Source organism: Sapajus apella, unplaced genomic scaffold, assembly GCF_009761245.1.
Source record: "Sapajus apella isolate SASKATOON/1434 unplaced genomic scaffold, GSC_monkey_1.0 scaffold16, whole genome shotgun sequence".
NCBI classification, from domain to species: Eukaryota; Metazoa; Chordata; class Mammalia; order Primates; family Cebidae; genus Sapajus; species Sapajus apella.
In genome coordinates, this window is record NW_022436956.1 from 27,592,133 (window position 1) to 27,616,258 (window position 24,126).

At 34.8% G+C, this 24,126-nt stretch overlaps 1 protein-coding gene across 3 annotated transcripts in view; it reads left to right on the forward strand.

The window, feature by feature from the left end:
* The window catches only part of CWF19L2 (CWF19 like cell cycle control factor 2), a 112,767-nt gene that overhangs the window by 29,941 nt on the left and 58,700 nt on the right, over nucleotides 1-24,126 (forward strand). For 2 of the 3 annotated variants that reach the window (XM_032285700.1, XM_032285698.1), the window contains exons 9-10: nucleotides 10,420-10,513; nucleotides 12,427-12,516. In XM_032285700.1, coding sequence (XP_032141591.1) covers nucleotides 10,420-10,513; nucleotides 12,427-12,516 — 184 coding nt within the window. The remainder of the gene's footprint in view (nucleotides 1-10,419; nucleotides 10,514-12,426; nucleotides 12,517-24,126) is intronic. The other variant, XM_032285699.1, reaches the window with a different exon arrangement.

The window sequence follows — 24,126 nt, forward strand, 5'->3', positions numbered from 1 at the left end:
ATTTTAAAGGCTCCGTAATACTCCATTGTAAAACTTAGGCATAACCTAATATTTTTCACCAGTTTCCTATTGATGGACTTTTTAGGTTATTTCCAGTTTGTTGCTCTAAGAAACAATGCTGCATTTAATTTTTTGTGTGTATCTTTGCATGCTATTTAAATATAGCTGTAAAATAAATTCCAAGGACTGGAACTGTAAGGTCAAAGAGTACATGCATTTTACTTTTTACATATTTTGTGGTATTAACCAATTTAGACTCTTATAGTCATGCATGGGAATGACTTTTCTCCTACTTCTTGCTGATAGTATTATTGAACTTTTTAAAATCTTTGCCATATGTGTAATTGAGAAACAGATTATTTCTTTGATTTTTATTTTTTTAAATATGAGTGAAGTTGGCCATATTTTTATGTGTTATTTGTATTTTTTGTTAACTAGTCATATGTTTTGTCCTGTTTTTGAGTTGTTGTTTGTGAGAGCTCTTTATATTTGTCATGTAATGCAAATAGGTTTTTCATCATTTGTAATTTTCCTATTTTTTGTTTTTCATTCATTCTTTCTTGAATGTGTTCAAATTTATCACTCTTTTCCTTTATTCATTTTAGGTCCTGTGATTATATTAACTAGCAGAAAAACATCCACTATCGCGGCCCTTGCAGTTAAGAACCTTGAACTTTTTATTATTAGAAATAAAATGTGCTTTTGCATATATTTTTCTTTTGTTAGAATATATATTGGCTGAGTATTTCCAGGAATATGAAACTTAAGAGTAGTATGTAATGTGAGCAAAAATTAATGAGATGTCCTTAATTTTGATTTTATAAATTTAATATCAGAAACTTATTTAATGTAATATTTTAATCTTTGGGTGTCATTCTTGGCAGAGTTTGTTACTGTAGCACAAAGGTCAACTGAAGGATGCTAGGCTCTGAAGGCTTTGAGCATAGTTGTTAGATCCTTAGTCAAGGAAGCAAATATGAGAGCAAATGGTGAGAAAATAATAAGGAAGATCTGTGAACACTGCCAGCACAAGAATAATAAAATCATATGTGGCTAAACAATGGGGATGTATTCTGAGAAATTGTCATTAGGCAAATTCATTATTAGGCGATTTTGTCGTGTGAACAGCATAGTGTGTACTTATACATACCTAGATGGTATACCTTAGTACATACCTACACTATGTGGTACAGCCTTTTGCTTCTAGGCGTCAAAGTACAGCATGTTACTGTACTGAGTACTGCTGCCAATTGTAACACAATGATAAATATTTGTGTATCTAAACAGAAAAAGTACAATAATAATAGAGCATTATAATCTTATGGGATCACTGTCATATGTGGTCTGTCATTGACTGAAATGTCATTATGCTATGGATAACTAATTGCAGGTTTTAAAAATGTTGTGATAGAGCTCTTTTAATTATTCCTCAAAGCCTCTGTGTGTGTGTGTGTGTGTGTGTGTGTGTGTGTGTGTGTGTGTGTGTGTGTATGTTTCAAAGAGAGTACATTTTAATGTGAAAATAAGATTTGCTTTTTAGAAATTAATTATAAAAAGGACTTCCAAAATATAGCAGTAATTCTGGAAATTGAGACATGCTTGGGCTTTTTTTCTTTTTGCAGGATAATTGCAGGTGTCATGGTGATGTTTCTTTGAAAGCATTTGCTCATCATTATAAATGCTTAGGGAAGGAAAGGAAGAGCCCGTCTCTTAATTTTTGCTGTAGAGCAGTGTCTTTGCTGTGGTGTTCACAAAATAAAATAGAATAATGTTTTCTTCAGTTATTTTGTGCTCAGCAGCTTTCCTTTAAATGTCTTTACTTGATGCCTATTACTGTTATATTGTGTTGAAGTAACTGTTAATGTTGAAATTACTAGTATAAGAGATGTTCAGAATTCTTATGTATTTTTGTCATTTATCGTCATTACTTTCCATCTACTAGTAAACAATTTAATTCGTGTTAGAAAATACTAAAAAAAAATTGTGTGGAGTATTCCATTTCATGACAATGGAAATCACCTCTTTTAAAGATCCATTGAGATTCTAGTTACCTTCTGAAAATGCGTGGGCTTTAGATGGACGTCAGCCTATCTTCATTGCCCTTCCTTCATAGAATCTCTAAGCTTGCATCCTGAGACATGAGGGGAAGAGGAAAGTGAAATGACCCAAAGATGTGCCCTTTGGATGGACAATAACAAACTTCTTTGGCTACTTAATCTGGTTTTTTTTTTGTTTTTTTTTGTTTTTTTTTTTTTTTTTTTTAAATAAAAGAGGGTATAGAAGTCAGATTTTAGGAGACTAAATTGTTAAGAGTTATGGAATGACAGAGATAGAAAGTGTATGTATACTAGAACGTATTTATAATTAATGGAAAAGAGTCAGTTTCTACTTTAGAAGAAGCAAGACAGGTAGGCAGATGATAGATGGGGCAATTGAGCAAGATCCCAGAAGTTAGTGTGGATGAATGTGGGGTCCAGTTTACTTATAAAAGTAGAAGGATTAGCTTTGGGTGGAAATAGTTAAAAAAAAAAAAAAGAGAGAGAGAGAAGTGTAGCTACAGATTGTGGGTGGCAAGGGAGAAAATTAGGAATTCTTTCTTAATGACTTATGCCAGTGTTTTTTTGACACATGATCCCCAGAATATTGGTGATCCTCTTATGTATAATGGAAAGTCAGTTATGATTGGTATTGGTGTTATAAAGAAACTTTTAGTTCTTCATGAAAAGCTCGCATTAGAAACAATTTGATTAATACCCTGTTTTTAGGTATTTGTATTTTTATTTTTGCTCATATCTATTAGTAGTTATGATTCTATTGCCATATTGACATTTGATGTAGTAGTTTGTGTTAATAACCCTGAAACGTTTCTCAGGAGAAGGAGATGGATTGATGGGTGGCTTGGTCTTTAATTCTTCTGATCCTATCAGATTTAAGGGTGCTTGCAAGATGGCTTATTTCTGGATATGGAGCTTAATAGGAGATTATGTATGGACTTGTTCTGCATCTGGATTATAGTAAGTGTCTATTGGAATAAAGAGAAAGGATTGTAGTCACCTCCTTATCCTAAAGATCCTTTCTTTAATTCTTTGGTTTCTTAGTTGGCTGATGTTGAGATGAAAAATGGATGAACTAGTCATAACTTTAGTTGGAAAGAAAAACTTGGTCAGGTACAAATGGCAGAAGGAAAATAAGCCGAGAAGTTTCTCACTTAGGAAACAGGAATTTGAGAGACAGACCCTGAAAGCGACTTCATAGGGGAATAATGGTACTGGTGCTGTTTAGAAAGGGCATGAACTGTGGTGATTTAATTTATTTTGCATTATACATACATGTAAAAATTATCTATAATTCCACGTAATAAACATAAGTAAAAGTTTTCAGAGCAGGGAATTTTAGAAAATTAATTGAAGGGAAAGAATGCAAATTGAGAAAAGTTGTTTTGATTAGTAAGAGAAATATGATTAGATTGCCAGAAATTAAAATAAATTACATTTGCAATACAATGAAAATGACATGTACCTTAGCATTTAATTTGAAAAACATACTAAAAAATATTTTCCATACAAAAAGTACAACTGATAAAACAAGCAATGACTCAGCCCATGGACGCATCTAAAAAGTAATAATGTTTTTCTGCTTACATGAATGCAGTGTCCCTACTGTTCATTTTAATTGTTTTTTAAAATGTAGACTGAAAAGATACGAGGGGAATGAAAATATGTTACTTTCTAGTGTTGCTTTACTGCACATTTTTAGATTTCTTAAACACCAGAGTATTGCCTTTCCTTTCAACAATATGGGAAGAAATGGCTGCTATAGGTTTCCTGTAGAGATTTTTTTCCAATGCTATCTGTTAAAAGATTTTTACTCCCAGAGGAATTTATTATTTAGAACTAATTTCCAAATATTTTTGGTAGGTCATGTTTTGATTTGGAAACCAAATTTGTAGAAAATATGATTAATGTTAATTTTCATAGAGTATTATAGAATCTGGGAATTCAGGAAAACTAATAATATCAGATATATCCTTTACATTTAATATTATGACAGGTTAGTTATACTCTGGTTTTAAATTTCATTACTCCCTTTGAGGGTTAAAAAAAAACTTTGAGATATAATTGATATACAATAAATTGCAAACATATGAAAGTGTACATTTTGGTACATTTTTGAAATGCATATATTTTCATTAAACCATTGCCCCTCAAGCCCTGGTGCCCTTTCATAATCTCTCTCTCCTGCTTTCCCATGCCCCTGCTCTCTACTTCTAGGCAACCACATCTGCTTTCTTTCATTATAGACTGCAGTTGTCCCTTGGAATTCATGGGAGATTGGCTGTAGGACACCTCAAATATGCCATAATTGCACATACTCAAGTTGGAACCCACATGTATGAAAATATGTTGCTTTGTATATGTAGTTTTTGCATCATGTGAATGCTGTAATGCTGTATTTTTGATTGACGTTTGGGTGAAAAAAATCTGTGTATAAGTGGACCTGGGCAGTTCAACCCTCTGTTGTTCAAGAGTTAACTGTAGTTTGCATTTTCTAGAATTTGATGTAAATGGGATCATACATTATGCAGCCTTTTTTTTTGGTCTGTCTTTTTCACTTCAGTGTAATTATTGTGAGTTTCATTTATGTTGTTGCATATGTCAGTAGTTCATTCCTTTTTATTGATGGGTAATATACTGTTGGCGGGTACGTCACAATTTATTTTCCATTCTTCTGTTGGTAAATATTGAGATTGTTTCCAGGTTTTGGCTATTATAAATTATGTGTCTCTGGACATTTATGTACAAATCTTAGTATTGACATATGCTTTCCTTTCTCTTGAATAAATATACCTAGGAGAGCAGTAGCTAGATCATATGGTAACTGTAGGTTTAAATACTAAGAAACTGCTAAACTGTTTTTCTAGATGATTGTACCATTTTACATGATTACCAACAGTGTATAAGACTTGCAATTTCTCTACATTCTTGTAAGAACTTGGAATGGTCAGTCTTTTAAATTTTGGCTCTTCTAGTCGATGTGTAGTGGTGTCTCATTGTGGTTTTAATTTGTATTCCTTTAATGGCTAGTGACTGCTGATGCTGACCATCTCTCAGTGTGTTTATTTGCCATTTGGATATCTTTTTGTAAAGTGCTTACAATGTGTGGTGATGTTACCTCTCTATTAGTAATTTAGATCTTTTTTTTTGGTCGCTATAGGTTTATCAGTTTTATTGCCTTAGATGTCAGCTTTTAGTTTCATTGAATTTATTTTTCTATTTTCTATTTATGTCACTCTGATTTTTTTGTTTTTTGTATTATTTTACTCTGTTTTAATTGGCTCTTTTTCTGCTTTCTTAAGTTGTAAGCTGAGGTGATTGATTTGAGATCTTTTCTAATATAAATATTTAGTGCTATAAATTTCCCGCTAAGTAATGCATTAGCAGCATTCCACCACTTCTGACATGTGTTATATAATTTTCCTTTGGTCTTATTTTTGACCCATGGGTTATTTACAGGTACACTATTTAGTTTCCAAATATTATAGTTGAAGATTTTCCAGAGGCTTTTGTTAATGATTTCTAATTAATTTTATTGTGATCAAAGAACATAATTTGTACAACTTGAATTCCTTTGAATTTATTGAGACTGTTTTTATAGTTTAGAACATGGTATATCTCAGGAAATATATATTTTAAAATTTATTTTACTTTAAGTTCTGGGGTACATGTGCAGATCTTGCAGGATTATTACATAGGTATATACATGCTATGGTGGTTTGCTGCTTCCATCCCCCCGTCACCTACATTAGGTATTTTTCCTAGTACTATCCCTCCCCAATCTCCTCTGCCCTTCCGTCCCTCCTCTAGTCCCCCCACCCCCCAACAGACCCCAGCGTGTGATACTCCTCTCCTTGTGTCAATGTGTTCTCATTGTTCAACACCCACTTATGAGTGAGAACATGTGTCTTTGGTTTTCTGTTCCTATGTCAATTTGCTGAGATTGATGGTTTCCAGATTCATCCATGTCTCTGCAAAGGACATGAACTCATCCCTTTTTATGGCTGTGTAGTATTCCGTGGTATATATATGCCACATTTATTTTTATCCAGTCTATCTTTGATGGACGTTTGAGTTGGTTCCAAGTCTTTGCTATTGTAAACAGTGCTGCAATGAACATATGTGTGCATGTGTCTTTATAATAGAGTGATTTGTAATCCTTTGGATATATACCCAGTAATGGGATTGCTGGGTCAAATGGAATTTCTATTTCCAGATCCTTGAGGAATTGCCGCATTGTCTTCCACAATGGTTGAACTAATTTACACTCCCACCAACAGTGTAAAAGTGTTCCTATTTCTCCACGTCCTCTCTAGCATCTGTTGTCTCCAGATTTTTTAGTGATCGCTGTTTTAACTGGTGTGAGATGGTATCTCAATGTGGTTTGGATTTGCATTTCTCTAATGGCCAGTGATGATGAGCATTTTTTCATATGTTTGTTGGCCACATAAATATCTTCTTTTGAAAAGTGTCTGTTCATATCTTTCACCCACTTTTTGATGGGTTTGTTTGCTTTTTTCTTGTATATTTGTTTTAGTTCTTTGTAGATTCTGGATATTAGCCCTTTGTCAGATGGGTAGCTTGCAAAAATTTTTTCCCATCTGTTGGTTGTGGGTTCACTCCAATGATTGTTTATTTTGCTGTGCAGAAGCTCTTAAGTTTAATTAGATCCCATTCGTCTATTTTGGTTTTTGTTGCCATTGCTTTTAGTGTTTTAGTCGTGAAGTCCTTGCCTATGCCTATGTCCTGAATGGTATTGCCTATGTTTTCTTCTAGGGTTTTTATGGTGCTAGGTCTTATATTTAAATCTTTAATCCATCTGGAGTTAATTTTTGTATAAGGTGTAAGGAAGGGTTCCAGTTTCAGCTTTCTGCATGTGGCTAGCCAGTTTTCCCAACACCGTTTATTAAAAGGGAATCCTTTCCCCATTGCTTGTTTTTGTCAGGTTTGTCAAAGATCAGATTGTTATAGATGTGCGGCATTAATTCTGAGGCCTCTGTTCTGTTTCATTTGTCTAAATCTCAGTTTCGGTACCAGTACCATGCTGTTTTGATTACTGTAGCCTTGTAGTATAGTTTGAAGTCAGGTAGCGTGATGCCTCCAGCTTTGTTCATTTTGGTTTGGATTGTTTTGGCTATGCAGGCTCTCTTTTGGTTCCATGTGAAGTTTAAGGTGGTTTTTTCCAGTTTTGTGAAAAAGGTCACTGGTAGTTTGATGGGGATAGCATTGAATCTCTAAATTACTTTGGGCAGTATGGCCATTTTCATGATATTGATTCTTCTTAACCATGAACATGGAATGTTTTTCCATCTGTTTGTGTCCTCTCTGATTTCCTTGAGCAGTGGTTTGTAGTTCTCCTTGAAGAGGTCCTTCATGTCCTTTGATAGTTGTTTTCCTAGGTATTTTGTTCTCTTTGTAGCAATGGTGAATGAGAGTTTGCTCATGATTTGGCTCTCTGTTAGTCTGTTATTGGTGTATAGGAATGCTTGTGATTTTTGCAGATTGATTTTGTATTCTGAGACTTTGCTGAAGTTACTTATCAGCTTAAGGAGATTTTGGGCTGAGACGATGGGGTCTTCTAAATATACAATTATGTCGTCTGCAAATAGAGACAATTTGACTTCCTCTTTTCCTAACTGAATACCCTATATTTCTTTTTCTTATCAGGAAATATTTTGTATGCACTTGGAAATATTGTGTTTTCTATTCTTGTTCGGCGGTGTGTTCTGTGAATGTCCATTTGGGCATGCTGGTTGATGGTATTATTCAAGACTTCCATATGCTTGCCGATTCTGTTTACAGTAGTCCCTCTTTATCCACGGTTCAGTGTCTGAGGTTTCAGTTACCCATGGTCAACCATGCTCTGAAAATATTATAGTATTTTGCAAGAGACACCACCTTCATATAACTTTTATTACAGTATATTGGTATAATTGTACTATTTTGTTATTAGTTGTTGTTAGTGTCTTACTGTGCCTAATTTATAAGTCAAACAGCATAGGTATGTATATATAGGAAAAATACTATAGATAGGGTTTGGTACTACCCAAGATTTCAGGCTTCCACTGGGGGTCTTGGAAGATAACTCTTGCAGATAATGGGGGACTACTGTATTTATCCTATCAAGTATTGATAGAGAGGCATTGAAATTTACAGCTATAATTGTGGATTTGTTTATTTCTCTTCTGTCAGTTTTTGCTCATGTATTCATACATTCTTGCTGGATTGACTCCTTTTCATATGAAATGAACTTGTTTGTTCCTGGCAATATTTTTTGCTCCATAATCTTACTTGTTTGATATTAATGTAGCCACTTCATCTTTCTTTTGATTAGCATTAACGTGGTATATCTTTTTCAGTCCTTTTATGTTTAACATACTTATGTCTGTATTTATAAAGCATTGTTTGTAGTTGAGTTTTGCTTTTTTATTCATCTGATAATTTCTGCCTTTTAATTTAGGTATTTGAACCATTTATATATAATGTTATTGATATAATTAGGTTCAAATATGTAATTTTGCTTTTTGTTTCCTATTTTTTCCATCTATTCTTTATTCATCTTTTCCTCTTTTTCTCACTTGTTTTGATTATTTTTATGATTCCATTCCATTTCATTTCCTTGGTTGCTGTAATTTAAATTTGCTTTGTCTTTGATGGTGTACTATACCTTTAACTTATCATTGTCTATCTTCAAGTGATGCTACTCCTGTATGGTATAAGAACTTTATCATTGTTTACTTTCATTTCTCCCTTTTCTTCCTTTCTGTTAGCATTGTCATGCATTTGTCTTATGCTTGTTATAAACCTCAAATATATTATTTTTTAAAATAGTTATCTTCAGTTACATGTATGGTGGGATACCTAAGGTTGTCCCACACCCCTCTGATGCTCTTTTCATTTTTACAGATTCTTTTCTCTGTGTTTTAAATTCATATAGAAAATTGCTTCACGTTCACCAAACTCTACTTCTACAGTTTAATCTTTAATCTTATCCAGCATTTTTTTTCATCTCACATATTGTAGTTTTCATCTGTAGAAGTTTATTTTGGATCTTTTTTATATCTTTGTTGTGTCTGACTTTTTGAACATATGAAGCACTGTTATAATAATCACTTTTAGTATCCTTGTCTGCTGTTTTTTAAATCTGTGTTGGTTCTGGGTTGATTTTGACTGATAGCATTTTGTTCTAATTATGGGTTGTGTTTTTCTACTTATTTGCCTGATTTGCCTGTCTGATCATCATTGATTAGATACTAAGCTTTACGGACTACCTTGTTGAGTGCTAGACATTTTTTAATTTCTCTAAATATTCTTGAGCTTTGTTCTGGAATATGGTTAATTGGAAACCATTTGATCCTTTCAAGTTTTTTTAAGTGGGCCTTGAGCAGCATTTAGTCTAGGGCATGTTATTTCTCAGTAGTGAAGCAAGACTCTTAATACTGCGTCTACTGCTTTTTGAATTATGTGATTTCCTAGTCTGGCTAGTGGGACTGGACATGCAGTTCCCAGGAATGCCAAATATTTTACCTCTAATCCTTTGGGTTAGTTCTTTCCCTGACTGCAGGTAGTTCCTTGCTGAGTACTCAAGGGGAACCCTCTGCAGTTCTCTGGGATTTTCTTCTGGTGCAGCTTTCTATTCTTTGGTACTCTGTTCTGTGAACTCTAGCTACCTTGGAATTCTTGGACTCCAGGCTATGTCGCTTTTACTCAGAAGTCCTTCAGGCTCTGCCTGAGGTCACTGTCCTACACTGCAGCCTTGACTTATTTCTTAAAGTAGTAAGCTAGGGAAATCTGACCTTGGCTGGAGGTTTATTTTTTGTGTGAGGCTTCTATAGTATAGGTTTGACACATGATATCAATTTTAAACTGGTTTGTATTATATGACTATATGTTCTGGACTGACTTTATAAAAAAGCACATGCTTATTGCTTTTATTCTTTGAATGAAGTTAAATATATCATTTTATAGTTTCTTAGATTATTGACAACTTATCATGTTGAATGAGAAGAGTTTCCAAAGATGTATAGAATTATGGCCTAGTTCTAGTTTTTTGTTTGTTTCCTTTTTAAAATTACGAGGATGGGGATACTAAATAAGAAGGGTTGGTAAATATTATTTATATCATTCTTATTGGGATTTTGATCAGTTACTAAAACTGCCATAGGCAGTTGTGGCAGTGTAACAGAGAACTTTAAACTATCAACTATGGTAGAACATTGAATTTCATTTTCAGGTATTACAATCATGATCTCCTATTGGTGCTGAATGCTTTGTTGAGGCCAGTTAAAATAATGTTTGAATCTTGATGTTATTGCTTGCATTGCACCTGTAATTCATATGCTGTTAATCTGTCCTGTTCCAACAGCAGTCCAGAGCATGAGTCCATTCACATCCTGAGTGTCGATGAGAAGAACAAGTTGGGAGCCAAGATTATCAAAGCAGAGATGATGGGGAATATGGTAAGACTCTTAGATGTTGTTTTGGAGAATAGTGATTAAATATTTAACTTCTTGTGAGGAATTTTAGAAGTTCTTTAGCAGTGTGGATATAGCACACTGTGAAAATGACTGTTGGTTATCGATTCCTTGAAGAAACTCTCAGCCTGGCTTGGTGCCCACGCCTGTAATCCCAGCACTTAGAGAGGCCAAGGAGGGCGGATCACTTGAGGTCAGGCATTTGAGACCAGCCTGGCCAAAATGGTGAAACCCTGTCTCTACTAAAAATACAAAAATTAGCCAGGTATGGTGATGCGTGACTGTCGTTCTAGCTACTGGGAAGGCTGAGATGGGAGAATTGCTTGAACCTGGGAGGCAGAGATTGCAGTGAGCCAAGATCATGCCATTGCACTCCAGCCTGGATGATGAAGCGAGACTGTCTCAAAAACAAAGAGAAAGAAAGAAATTTTTGAACCTTTCTGTGAACAGTACTATCTGCCTACTGCCAAGTAAATGATCTACTTTCTCTGTCAGATCTCTGAAATTTAAGATCCTAAGGAACTGCGTGCTTTTAAATTTTTTTTACTTTGATATTTGCTTTATTCCAGCATTCCTAACTCATTGAGCATATTTAAGCGAGATAAAGATAGCACTTTTTCTCCCTCGTTTTTGTCATGTATTGTTAAGAATGCTTATTACTTTTCCAAATTACTTAGGAACCTAAAAAAGGAGGATTAAGTCATTTATTCAAGTTTTAAGTAAATGTGCTGTGCCTAATACTGTGTTAGATGCTTTGTGTAGGCTAACTCATTTAATTCCTTTAGCAAAGTTTGATTTAAGACTAATTTACCTCAGAGTTGTAAGAAGTAGGAATGATTTGATAAGAGCTGTATTTATCCATTCATCCATTCATTTATTATGTGGCACATGTATGTTAAAATAATATACAGTGAAATATGTATTAAAGTGCACATGGCAGAACAGCACAGCCAGATATTGCACATCTTGGTAGAATAGATTCAGTCATGGTCATACGTATGCACTCATCTCAAACCCAAGTACAAGGGATCTTTAAGTAATCTTATGCTTTGGTAAACTGTTGGTACAACACTATAGTAGAACAAATGGTAACCAAACAAGATATTTCTGTTGTTATTAGTTAGTTATGTCTAATAAAAGGCATATCTTATATATGCTGCTCTATCTTTTTGAATCTGTTCCCTGGAAACACTGAACTTCTACTCATCCTAGAAATTGGTAAGGGAAATAAACCAAAAACAGTAATAACGATAGCAAGAAAGTACAGTTTGAGCTTTGAAAGTACAGAGGAATTAAAGAAGTGAAAGAGAGGTCACCAAGGTAAGAGGTTAAAATATGTGTTCTTGTGTTCAGGAAGAACACTATGGTGGAGCTTGCTTTGCATGTCACATAAATCTACTTATTTAATTTATTCATGGTTTATTGCTTTACATGGCAGTTTTATATAAATTTATATAGGTTTCCTCGAGTAAAAATGAAATATATTCAGAATTTTTCATCTAAATTATAAACAAGAAGGTAACATTTTCGGTCTCGTGATAGCTTTTTCATTACCAAAAACTGAAGTTGAAAGTATTGAACTTTTATCATATTTAGGAATTATTAAAAATGTCATTAAGGTTATGTATTTCCTTCATCTGTTTCCTCCAAAATATGTGTTCTTGTAATTATTTATCTTTGAAGCATGAACACATGTCACAGGTATTCAAGAAGGTTGTAACTGAGATAAGTTCATTAAAGAGTAATATACTAGGCTGTGAGTTGGTAATTGAAATTAGGTGATGGCTACAGGAGTGTTTTGTTATGCTGTTTTATCTTCTGTTGTGTAAATTTGAACGTTTTGTCATAAAGAATTAAACTACATGTCACACATATTTTACTTGTTTTTCTTTTTGAAGGAATTAGCTGAACAACTTAAAGCTCAACTTGAAAAGGCAAATAAATTCAAAGAAACTGTAATGCAGATACCAAAAAAATCTGGGGTAGAGGTAAGTAATAAAAGTTTGTTTGGAGAATGTAATTACCTTGTATAACATTATTACTGGGCAGTGGTAACATTTTAATTTAATTTAATTTTTTTTTTTATTTTGAGACAGTGTCTTGCTCAGTCACATAGGCTGGAGTGCAGTAGTGTGATCTCAGCTCACTGCAACCTCTGTCTCCCAGGTTCAGCAAATTCACATGCCTCAGCCTTCTGAGTAGCTGGGACTACAGGTGTGCGCCACCACGCCTGGCTAGTTTTCGTATTTTTAGTAGAGATCGGTTTCACCATGTTGGCCAGGCTGGTCTTGAACTGCTGACTTCAAGTGATCCAGCTTCCTTGGCCACCCAAAGTGCTGGGATTACAGATGTGAGCCACCGTGTCCAGGGGGCAGTGGTAATATTTTAATGTGAGATGTGTCTGTGTATGTATCTGTGTGTTTATCTGTATGTATGCCTGTTTTTAAAAAATTACTTTTCTATGTATTCTCTTACATCCTATCGGTGTGCCCTGGCAGAAGAAAGCCTCAGGCTGAGACCAAGGGGACCTACTTTTATTCTGGACTGTGCTCCTTACTGATTGCTTCTGTATGAGTCAAACTGTTCCTTAATTTGTCTCCTTCAGAATGAGAGACTTAAATTAGATATTCATTTTATATAAAACAAATTACTTTGGTCTATGATTGATTAATCTATCTGTTAGTAAACAAAACAAATAAAAACACCTACCTGCTTGGAACTTTCATTTGGGTAGGGATGGAAACAATAAATTATAAAAATGATAAACAAATTAAAAAATAATACAGTATATCAGAAAATTATCCTATGGCAGGGAGGGAAGTGGCAGTTTTGAGTGACAGGTGGGTTGGTGGCTTGGCCAATTCTCATTGAAAAAGTATAAGGCCTTTATGTAAGGACCTGTAGTTTGTGAAAGAGTGAATTTCTGTGTATTTTGAGTGAAGAGCATTGCAGTCAAAGGGAACAGAGATTTAAAGGCCCAAAGATGGAAATATGTCTGATGTACAGGAAGAATAGCAAGTAGACCAGTGTTGCTGGAGTGGAATAAATGACAGAGGGAAGTAGGAGGTACAGGTTAGAGAGACTGTAGGCAGCCAGATCATGTTAAGCTTTGAAGTCTTAATAAGGAGGTGGGCTTTTTTTTCTCACTAAGACGGTGAGAAACTATTAAATGGTTTGAAGCAGAAAACATATTTGGACTGGACCGTTCTGGATTCTTTATTAAGAATGGTTTGTAGAAGCTGAAGTAGAGGTGGGCTTTTGTAATAATGCGTGTGAGAAATGATAGTGGCTTTGACCAAGGTAGATAGTAGCTATGGAGGTGATTAGAATGGATTGCATTTTGTATATGTATAAATACTTTCTGTATATGTTTTGAAAGAAAAGCTGATAGGATTTTTTTTATTGTTCAGGTAGGGTGTGGGTAATCGAATAAAGAGAGGAGGCAAAGAGGATTCCAAGGCTTTTAGCTTGAGCAGCTGAAAGAGCAGCCATTATTTGAGTTGTAGAAGAAAGAGGAAGAGTAGGTTTTGGGGCATGTCAGAAGTTCTGTTTTGGATATATTGAGAGTTTGGATGCTTGTAAGTTGTAAAACAAGTGGAGATGTCAAGTAGGCAGTTGGATAGTTGGGAGTAGGGAGAAGACAGAATTGGGTAGTTGGGAAAAAATCCTCTGTACTAGAGATAGAAATTTGGGGGTTATTAACATATAGGTGATATTTAAACCTATGATACTGCATGAAATAATCACAAGCATAAATGTAGATGGAAGTTGAACAGCTGAGTTCAAATTCTTCATTACAGGTTTGGAGGTAGACGAGTAACTCTAGCTGGGTGTGGTGGTGTGCGCCTGTAGTCCCAGCTACTTGGGAGGCTGAGGCAGAGGATTGCTTGAGGCCAGGAGGTCCAGGCTGTTGTGAGCCATGATCATGCCACTGCACTCCAGCCTAGATGACAGAGTGAGACCCCGTCTCTAAAAAAAGAATAAATAAATAAAAATAAAAACATTAAAAACGATATCTGCCCTCCCCCCAAAATAACTCATGTAATATTTACAATATCCTTTCAGGTAGTCCATGTCAGTATTACAGTTTTATAGATCAAGGTTAAGTAACTTGTCCAGGTGTACAACTAATAAGTGTAGGGCAAGGATTTAAACCCATGAAAGTACTTGTATGTACATGATACCTCTTTTTCATGCTGAAGGACAAGGTCAACAGCTCTTTTGGAGAATCGGGTTTGGGATATAATGAAGTTTAAAACTGATTTTAAAGGTCTGTTCTTAAAGATTAATTTACATAATTTACTGTCAGCGTGGAAGGAGATGAGAATGTATAAAGTCAACTTCCCTAGAAGTTTCTTCAGGCTAACAACATTCATGACTTAGATAATACTATGGAGAATATGTTTATGAAAATATGTTCTATAGAGAATATGTTTATGAAAATGGCTGTTTACACTAAGTTGTGGTACCTAATATTTTTTAAAAGTTTCTCACACAGTCTAAAGAATCGAAAGTGAGAAATTACTAGCAGGCTTCAAAAGTAGGGACTGGGAGGATAGCTAGAACTAGATATACTGTGAAGTCCATCTTACACAATTTTTTCAGGTGTCCTTGTGGTTAACTAATTTTGTACTCTGAAACTTTAAGTGGTTTATTAGTGCTAACTGTAAGTACCAGATCTTCCTGCAGCAGAACCTTCCACAGTATGGCCCTGTTTTCCAGGCCTACCTCCAAGACTGTCTTACACATAACAAATGTTTTTTCACATTTACCTGTGCTATTTATTATTTGTGCCAGGCATCACCTTTCTTCATTATGGCTTTTTTCTAATCCTCTTAGACAGTTGCAACATTTTCCATTTTTGAAACCTCAGAGACTTTTTTTCTTTTTAAGATTTTTTTATGTTTAGAGCAGTGCTAGGGTCACAGCAGAATTGAGAGGAAGGTACACAGATTTCCCATATACTTCCTGCCCCTACCTAAGCATAGCCTCCCCCATCAGCAGTAGCCCCTACCAGAGTCGTACTTTTGTTATAGTTGAGGAACTTGCATTGACATATTATAACACCCAAAGTCCATAGTTTACATTAAGGTCCTCTCTTGGTATTGTACATTCTGTTGGTTTGAAAAAAATGTGTGATGACATGTATGTACCATTATAGTATCATGCAGAGTATTTTCACTGCACTGAATCCTCTGTGCTCCACCTGTTCATCCCTTCCTACCCCTTAACCCCTGGCAACCTCTGATCTTTTCAGTTTCCATAGTTTTGGCTTTTCCGGAATGTTACATAATTGAAATCATACAGTATATAGCATTTTCAGATTGGCTTCTTTTCTTAGTAATATGTATTTAAGATTCCTCTCCCGTCTTTCCGTGGTTTGATAGCTCATTTCTTTTTAGTGCTGAATAATACTCTATGGTGTATAGGTGCCACATTTTACTTATTCATTCACAAGCTTCATGGGAGCAGTGCTGAGGCCTCTAGAGTGACTTCTAGTCGATGGGACAAAGAGACCACTGTGCCATTTTGATCTTTGGACAATCCATCTCTGCCTTTGTCGCTCTCTTTAAATATTAGTCCTATTAAAGAAAATACAATGTGAATCATAAGGACTCTTTCATTTTACTTTAGTTGTCATACATTCTAGAATAGAAAAACCAGTGTTTTTGATAATCAGGTTTTAAAATGTCTGACGGGCATTAAATATTTGTGAGTATGGCAAGGAATACTTAGTTTTATTTTAATTAGTATATTTATTAAATTTATTAGCTTAAATAACCTACCCTTAAGTGTTAAATAATCTTGGTAAATTTAGCAAATCACTCAATTATTTTTAAGAAATACATCAGACTAAAATTCTGTAATGCAATTTTCATGGTTAGCTTAATTATAAAATTTTAAACTGTTACTAGTTTTATATAGCTTATTCACTTAAGTGTTTCAAAATACCTTCAAAAAACAGAAACACAAATTCTTAAAAAGTTATTTATAAATGAATGCGAGTGCCATTAAAAATGTGTTTCCTGATTCTTGGGTACGTCGTTCACTGTGTTCACACATTCACTTGTTATAGCTGCGATTCTCAGAATATGTGAATTCCTAGACTGTCTTTTTTTTTTTTAAATGTGTTAGCATCCCAATCTCTGGAGTTGATCCCCATAAGCATAGTACAACAGAAAAAAAGTTACAAGACTAAAAAACTTGCTTGTGGTTTCCTTTTAATATTGAAGCAGTGAGGTTTGACCTTTACTCAATGAATACTTTGCAGTTCCTTCTTTGTAGATGGCCTTTGCACTCTCAATTTTCTAAGTCAGATATTTTAAATCTAGAGTAAACGTTATTGTAGCTTTGCATTTATTCTACTATTTACCTTGCCATCTTACTGTAGGCACACTTTACTTGAGATACAGTCTTGCTTGACACAGAGTAGATGTGCATAAATATATTTTTTTAGTCATTTAGCTAGTTTTTTTCCCTAGCCAAGCAAAATAGGTCAATAGATCTCCCTATTTTCTATACAGTTCAGCTTGTTTTTTAAACTCTCCTTAAAGTATCCCTTATTTCTGTGCTGTGCAGTTAGAAATATCATCTTAGGCATTACTAGAGGGCTTATTTCTTTAAATAGAGTATTACTATAGGAGAAAATATTTTAAGTGAACATAAAAAATAATAAAGCAAATGATATATAAATCCAAACTCGTATTAGCATACAGAATCTATCTGTTCTCTAGTCTTATACCTCATGAAAATTCATTTTGAAATAGTGTCAGTTTTACCTTCTAGATATTTCTTAACTCTGCTCTTTGTTTTTTGTATCTACCACACTAAGATGACCATCGTTTTGTCTTGACTTCCTAAGTAGCTGTTTTCCCTCCTGCCTCGGTGCCTTTACACAGTCTTTCTTTGCCTAGAATACTTTTCTTCATGTAGTTAACTTCTATATATCCTTGAGCCCTTAATTCAGACATCATGTACTCCTTTTAAAAGCTTTCAGGAAAGAGAACATACAAATAAGGTTAATTATACAAATATATAAGTACAATCCTTTGGCGATCCTTCAAAGGAAAAGTATAGAAATATGGAGGTATTGAATAGGGCCTAGTACAATCTGGGCATCCGGAGAATGTTCTGAGGCTATAGCCATTATTTTTGGATCCTGTTACCATTTTGTAATTTTGCCAAAGGAAAAGCTATTCTCTTTTTGACTGCTATCTGTGAGCTTTATTTATTTACCACAAAAATAGTCTTTAGCATGGTATTATCCTATTATCCTAGCTGGGAGTGTTGACCAGTGCTTCAGTCATGCAGTAGGAAACACCCTCTCTTATGACTAGGATGTATTTAATTCTTAGTGCTTTCTGGGGTAAATTTTTTAAATTGTTTTGTGAATGATATTTCCTCAAGTGCAATAATTTAGAGAAACTTGTAGAGTAGTTGTTTTGGATAGTTTTAATTGTATATTTATTAATGATCTAATTTTAGGATGAAGAATTATGTCGTAGACTATCTCAAACTTTGCACAGGGCTCTGTAACAGATACTGAAGCCATAAGTAATTGGTTTCCTTAGAGAAGGAACAATGACCCAGCAGCAGCCTCTCTCCCTCACCAGTTTACTTCTATTCCCTCAAATGCTCATTATTTTTTTCTCACTAACGATACTATTAGCATTTAATTCCCTTTTCTTTTGTTAAATTTAAGGGAAAAATGAAATGTTACTGCATATGAAAAATATTGAGTCTTTATACTGTTCAGCAGCATTTTAGACTTAGGTGTTCTTTTGGAGGGATGGATTCGTACATGTTCTGTTCCAGATTTTTTTTGTGTGTGTGGGGTTAGGTGGAGAGATAATGTTGCATAGTTATATATTTGCAGTTTAAAGGGAAAACATTTTAAGTGAAAAAAAAAAATCAAACCCAAAGTCAATTTTATCCTTGTACGTATTTTTAAATTAACCATATTGTTGAATGCATAACCAATTGTTGAAGATAGAAATGAAATTTAATGTGCTTTTAGAAAAACTGAAAATACAGTTTTCAATTACATAGTGCATAAGTATGCAGGTACCAAAGAGGTTCTGACTAGAATAATTATAGTAGACAGTTGTTAATGAAGATTCATGAAGAAGAGAAAATAAAATTAGTTGAGTGAAACTCCACAATACTGAAAAAAAGGAAAGAAAAGAGAAACACTTGATACAGCACAGTGAATCATAGAAAAATCTTATAGTATTTATTATGTTCCTATTTACTCAAGAATAGTAAATAATCTGTGTGTCATTCTTTGATTAGAAAATTGTTATAATTAATGTAGCTATTATTTATTAATAATTAGTAGTATCTGTGGCATTAGTCAGTAGTAACAAAAAAGAGATGAGATAACATAACAAAGAGTAGATACGATATACAAAGGATAGATTAAAAACTGAAAGTACTAAAATAGAAAACCAAAAATAAATAGAAATACCTTAAAAGAACCCTAGAATTTATTTGTTGAACAAAGTTAATAGGTAGCCCCTAAGAAGGCCAGTCTAAAAAAAAAAACAGGAAAACACAGCAGTGTATTAAGAATTTTAAAAAGGGGTCACTGTGGACAGAATTGAGAATTTAAAAGCGTTTTCTTTTTTTTCGAGCAGACTCTTGCTCTGTTGCCCATGCTGGAGTGCAGTGGTGCAATCTGGGCTCACTGTAACCTCTGCCTCTTGGATTTGAGCGATTCTCCTGCCTCAGCCTCCTGAGTAGCTGGGATCACAAGCACACGCATAAGCATTTTTAAAACGGCTGCATTGAGCCTGTATGATGCCTTCATGGAGTTAGAAAAAGATGTCTTCTTTGGGCACATACAGTCCTGTGAAAGCTTTTGTACAAATTAAAAAGTAGCCTTAAGCTAGGACATATATCTCACTTATCAGAATGTAGCTTGGTGTTCAGTCCACCCACTGCCTTGACCAGGTGCTTGTGTGTAGTAAGCAATTTGTGGACGTATTTAGAGATAAAGTAGAAATTATTCAAAAGTCATGAAAATACTGAGAATAGTAATAATTGATTATTATGGAAATTTTAAAAGATAAAAGTTGAAATATGCTATATGGTATTCATTGATAACAAACTTGTAGACTACTGTCATGAACTCTGGAAGTTTGTGGACCACTGATAGAAAAATCTGATTTAGTAGAAGAGTTTTACTTTATTTTCCAATGCTAGAAAAGGCTTTCAAACATTTAAACTTTTTAATACCAGCTTTGAATCAAAGCAGTGTATGCTTTTTTGTTTTGTTTTTAATCAATGTATTACATACAAGTAGTGCTAAAAGGGCTATACCAAATTATAACTGTTGCGGGCCCTTTCCAGACCTTATTCCAATCCTGGTGGTAGCCACTTTGGTTCTAAGTTGTTTCTTTTGCTTTGCTTCTGTGTTTTTAGATTATCTCTTGATCCTGCAAATAGATACTGTTAGGCCACATAGTATTTTATAGTTGCCTTTCTTTTATGTAAATAAATAAAATTTCTTCTTAATTTGCATTTTTTTTTTCTTTTGGTTTGCTTGATATTCTTTGTTAGGTTTTCTCTTACTTCTAACAGCTTGTTAAAATACATCCCAATTCAGTCAGCCAGGATGCTGAGGTCTGATTAGATTCCTTTTCCTGTGCTGTGGTCTATAAGCTGCCTCTTGGTAGAAAGCTGTGGCCATTGTAGGGCTTATCTCATTTGTTTCCCTTCTTTTAGGGATCACACTCCTCTAGAAGTAAATGTCTAAAAATGGTTGTTTCATGTATTTGTCCTGTTGTCTAGTTTTTTTAAACAGCAGCTGGTTATACTGTTTTTTGTTACACCGTCATGGCATGGAATGGAAGTCAAGCGTAGATATTTTAACAGAATAAGAGTACCAGGTCCCATTCTCTTACCGTTGTTGTTAGCAACATGGATCTTGTGTATTATTATTAAGCAATTGCAAGTTTTAATCTTGCTTGTTATTATGTAGTAAAAAAAAATCTACAAAATGATTTTGAATTAGTTTTATCAGCTAAATAGTAATATAGAACCAAGATTGGCAGACTTTTCTTAGAGATCACATAGTAAATATTTTAGATTTTGTGTGCTGTCCTATCTGTGCTACAGCTATTCAACTGTTGTTGTATCATGAAGGCAGCCATAGATAATAAATAAATGAATGAGCCTAGTTGGGTTCCAATAAAACCTTAACTATGGATGCTAAAATTAGAATTGTATAGAATTTTAATTCGTCATGAAATACTATTGTTTTGATTCCCCGCAATCATTTAATAATGTAAAGACCATCCATAGCTTGTGGGCTGACTAAAAACAAGCACAAGAATGGAGTTGGCCTGTGGGCCATAGTTTGTTGACACTGATACAGATTTTCTTTTCTTTTCTTTTCTTTTGAGAAGGAGTCTTGCTCTGTTGCCAGGCTGGAGTGCAGGGGCACAATCTCAGCTCACTGCAACCTCCATCTCCCGGGTTCAAGTGATTCTTCCGCTTCAGCCTCCCGAGTAGCTGGGACTACAGGCGCGTGCCACCACGCCCAGCTGATTTTTGTATTTTTAGTAGATGCAGGGTTTCACTGTGTTGGCCAGGATGGTCTTGATCTCTTGACCTCGTGATCCGCCCGCCTCGGCCTGATACAGATTGTTAAGCCTCATATTCTGCATTAATGTGATAGCAAATTGGGAACTTACTCATTTTTTCTGAGCTCCTCAGTGTTTCCGTCTTGGTTACCCTAAGTGGCAAAACTTAGTGTAATCTCTATTGGCAGGCCTAAGGAACAGAAATTAGAGAAGTGGGTAGAAGAGGAAAGTAAAGGGGAAATCAGGCTAGCTTTAGGAGTATAATGAATCTCTCTGAGGCACCAGCTTGTTAATTTCATTTATCAAGCATTTATTGGGTACCCACTGTTGTTTGACACTGTGCTAGGTCCCATCCATACCAAGCAGTATGCAGCTTGGTCTTTAGCCTGGGAATGTGAGGAAGACAGTTAAGTTTTAAATATCTGTTGGGGTAAATGGAAATTTAGTATGACTAAAGTATCTTTTGCAGATAAATACCATTTTTTTTAAGTTTAATTTTTATTATTTTTTATGCAGGTGGTATTTAGTTACATGAATAAGTTCTTTAATGGTGATTTGTGAGATTTTGGTGCACCCATCACCTAAGCAGTATATTTGTTGTCTTTTACCCCTTGCCCTCATCCTACTCTTCCCCCAAAGTCTCCAAAATCCGTTGTATCATTCTTAGCCTTTGTGTCCTCATAGCTTAGCTCCCACATATCAGTGAAAACATTTGATGTTTGGTTTTTCATTCCTGAGTTATATCGCTTAGAATAATAGTCTCCAGTCTCATCCAGGTCACTGCAAATGCTGTTAATTCATTCTTTTTTATGACTGTGTAGTATTCCATCAAACATACACACACACACACACACACACACACACACACACGCACACACGTATATCACAGTTTCTTTATCCACTGGTTGATTGATGGGCATTTGGGTTGGTTCCGCAATTTTGCAGTTGTGAATTGTGCTGCTATAAACATGCATGTGCAAGTATCTTTTTCGAATAATGACTTCTTTTTCTCTGGTTAGATACCTAGTAGTGGGATTGCTGGATCAAATGGCAGTTCTACTTTTAGTTCTTTAAGGAATCTCCACACTGTTTTCCATAATGGCTGTACTAGTTTACATTCCCACCAGCAGTGTAGAAGTGTTCCCTATTTACCATATCCATGCCAACATCTACTCTTTTTTGATTTTTAAATTTTGGTCATTCTTGTAGAGGTAATGTGGTATTGCCTTGTGGTTTTGATTTGCATTCCCCTGATCGTTAGTGATGTTGAGCATTTTTTCATGTTTGTTAGCCATTTGTATACCTTCTTTTGAGAATTGTCTATTCATATCCGTAGCCCACTTTTTGATGGGACTGTTTGTTTTTTTTCTTACTGATTTGTTTGTTGTAGATTATGGATATTAGTTCTTTGTCAGATGTATAGATTGTGAATATTTTCTCCCACTCTGTGGGTTGTCTCTTTACTCTGCTGACTGTTTCTTTTGCCATGCAAAAGCTCTGTAGTTTAATAGGTCCCAGCTATTTGTCTTTGCTTTTATTGCATTTGCTTTTGGGTTCTTGGTCATGAAATTCTTGCCTAAGCCAATGTCTATAAGGGTTTCTTCTAGAATTTTTAGTTTCAGTTCTTAGGGTTAAGTTCCTAATCCATCTTGAGTTGAGTTTTATGTAAGGTGAGAGATGAGGATCCAGTTTCATTCTACTACATGTGGCTAGACAATTATCCCAGCACCATTTGTTGAAAAGGGTGTCCTTTCGCCACCTTTATGTTTTTGTTTGCTTTGTTGAAGATCAGTTGGTTGTAAGTATTTGGGTTTATTTCTGCATTCTCTATTATGTTCTGTTGGTCTGTGTTCCTATTTTTATTCCAGTACCAGGCTGTTTTGGTGATTAAGGCCTTATAGTATAGTTTGAAATCAGGTAGTGTGATGCCTCCAGATTTGTTCTTTTTGCTTAGTTTCACTTTGGCCATGTGGGCTATTTTTTGGCCTATATGAATTTTAGAATTGTTTTTTCTAATTCTGTGAAGAATGATGGTGGTATTTTGATGGGGATTAAATTGAACTTGTTGATTGCTTTTGGCAGTATGGTCATTTTCACAATATTGATTCTGCCTACCCATGAGCATGAATGAGATGTGTTTCCATTTGTTTGGGTCATCTGTGATTTCTTTCAGTAATTTTCCTTGTAGAGGTGTTCCTTTGTTAGGTATATTCCTAAGAATTTTATTTATTATTATTTTTTTGCAGCTATTGTAAAAGGGATTGAGTTCTTGATTTGATTCTTTGCTCGGTCGCTGTTGGTGTACAAAAGAGCTGTTGATTTGTGTACATTAATCTTGTATCCAGGAACTTTGCTGAATTCTTTTTATCAGCTTTAGGAGCTTTCTGAAGGAGTCCTTAGGGTTTTCAAAGTTAACAATCATATCATCAGCAAACAGTGACAGTTTGACTTCCTTTTAACCGATTTGGATACCCTTTATTTCTTTCTCTTGTCTGATAGCTCTGGCTAGGATTTCCAGTATGGTTTTGAAGAGCAGTGGTGAGAATGGGCATCCATGTCTTGTTCCAGTTCTCAGAGGGAATGCTTTCAACTTGTCCCCATTCAGTATTATGTTGGCTGTGGGTTTGTCATAGATGGCCGTTATTACATTGAGGTATGCCCCTTGTATGCCTATTTTGCTGAGAGTTTTAATCATAAAGGGATGCTGGATTTTGTCAAATGCTTTTTCTTAATCTATTGACATGATCATGTGATTTTTGTTTTTAATTCTGTTTATTTGGTATATCACACTTACTGACTTGCATGTGTTAAACCATCCTTGTATCCCTGGTATGAAACCCAGTTTATCATGGTGGATTATCTTTTGGATATGTCATTGGATTTGGTTAGCTAGTATTTTGTTAGGGATTTTTGTATCTGTATTCATCAAGGATATTTGTAGTTTTCTTTTTTGGTTATGTCCATTCCTGGTTTTTGTATTAGAATGAGTCTGGCTTCACAGACTGAATTAGG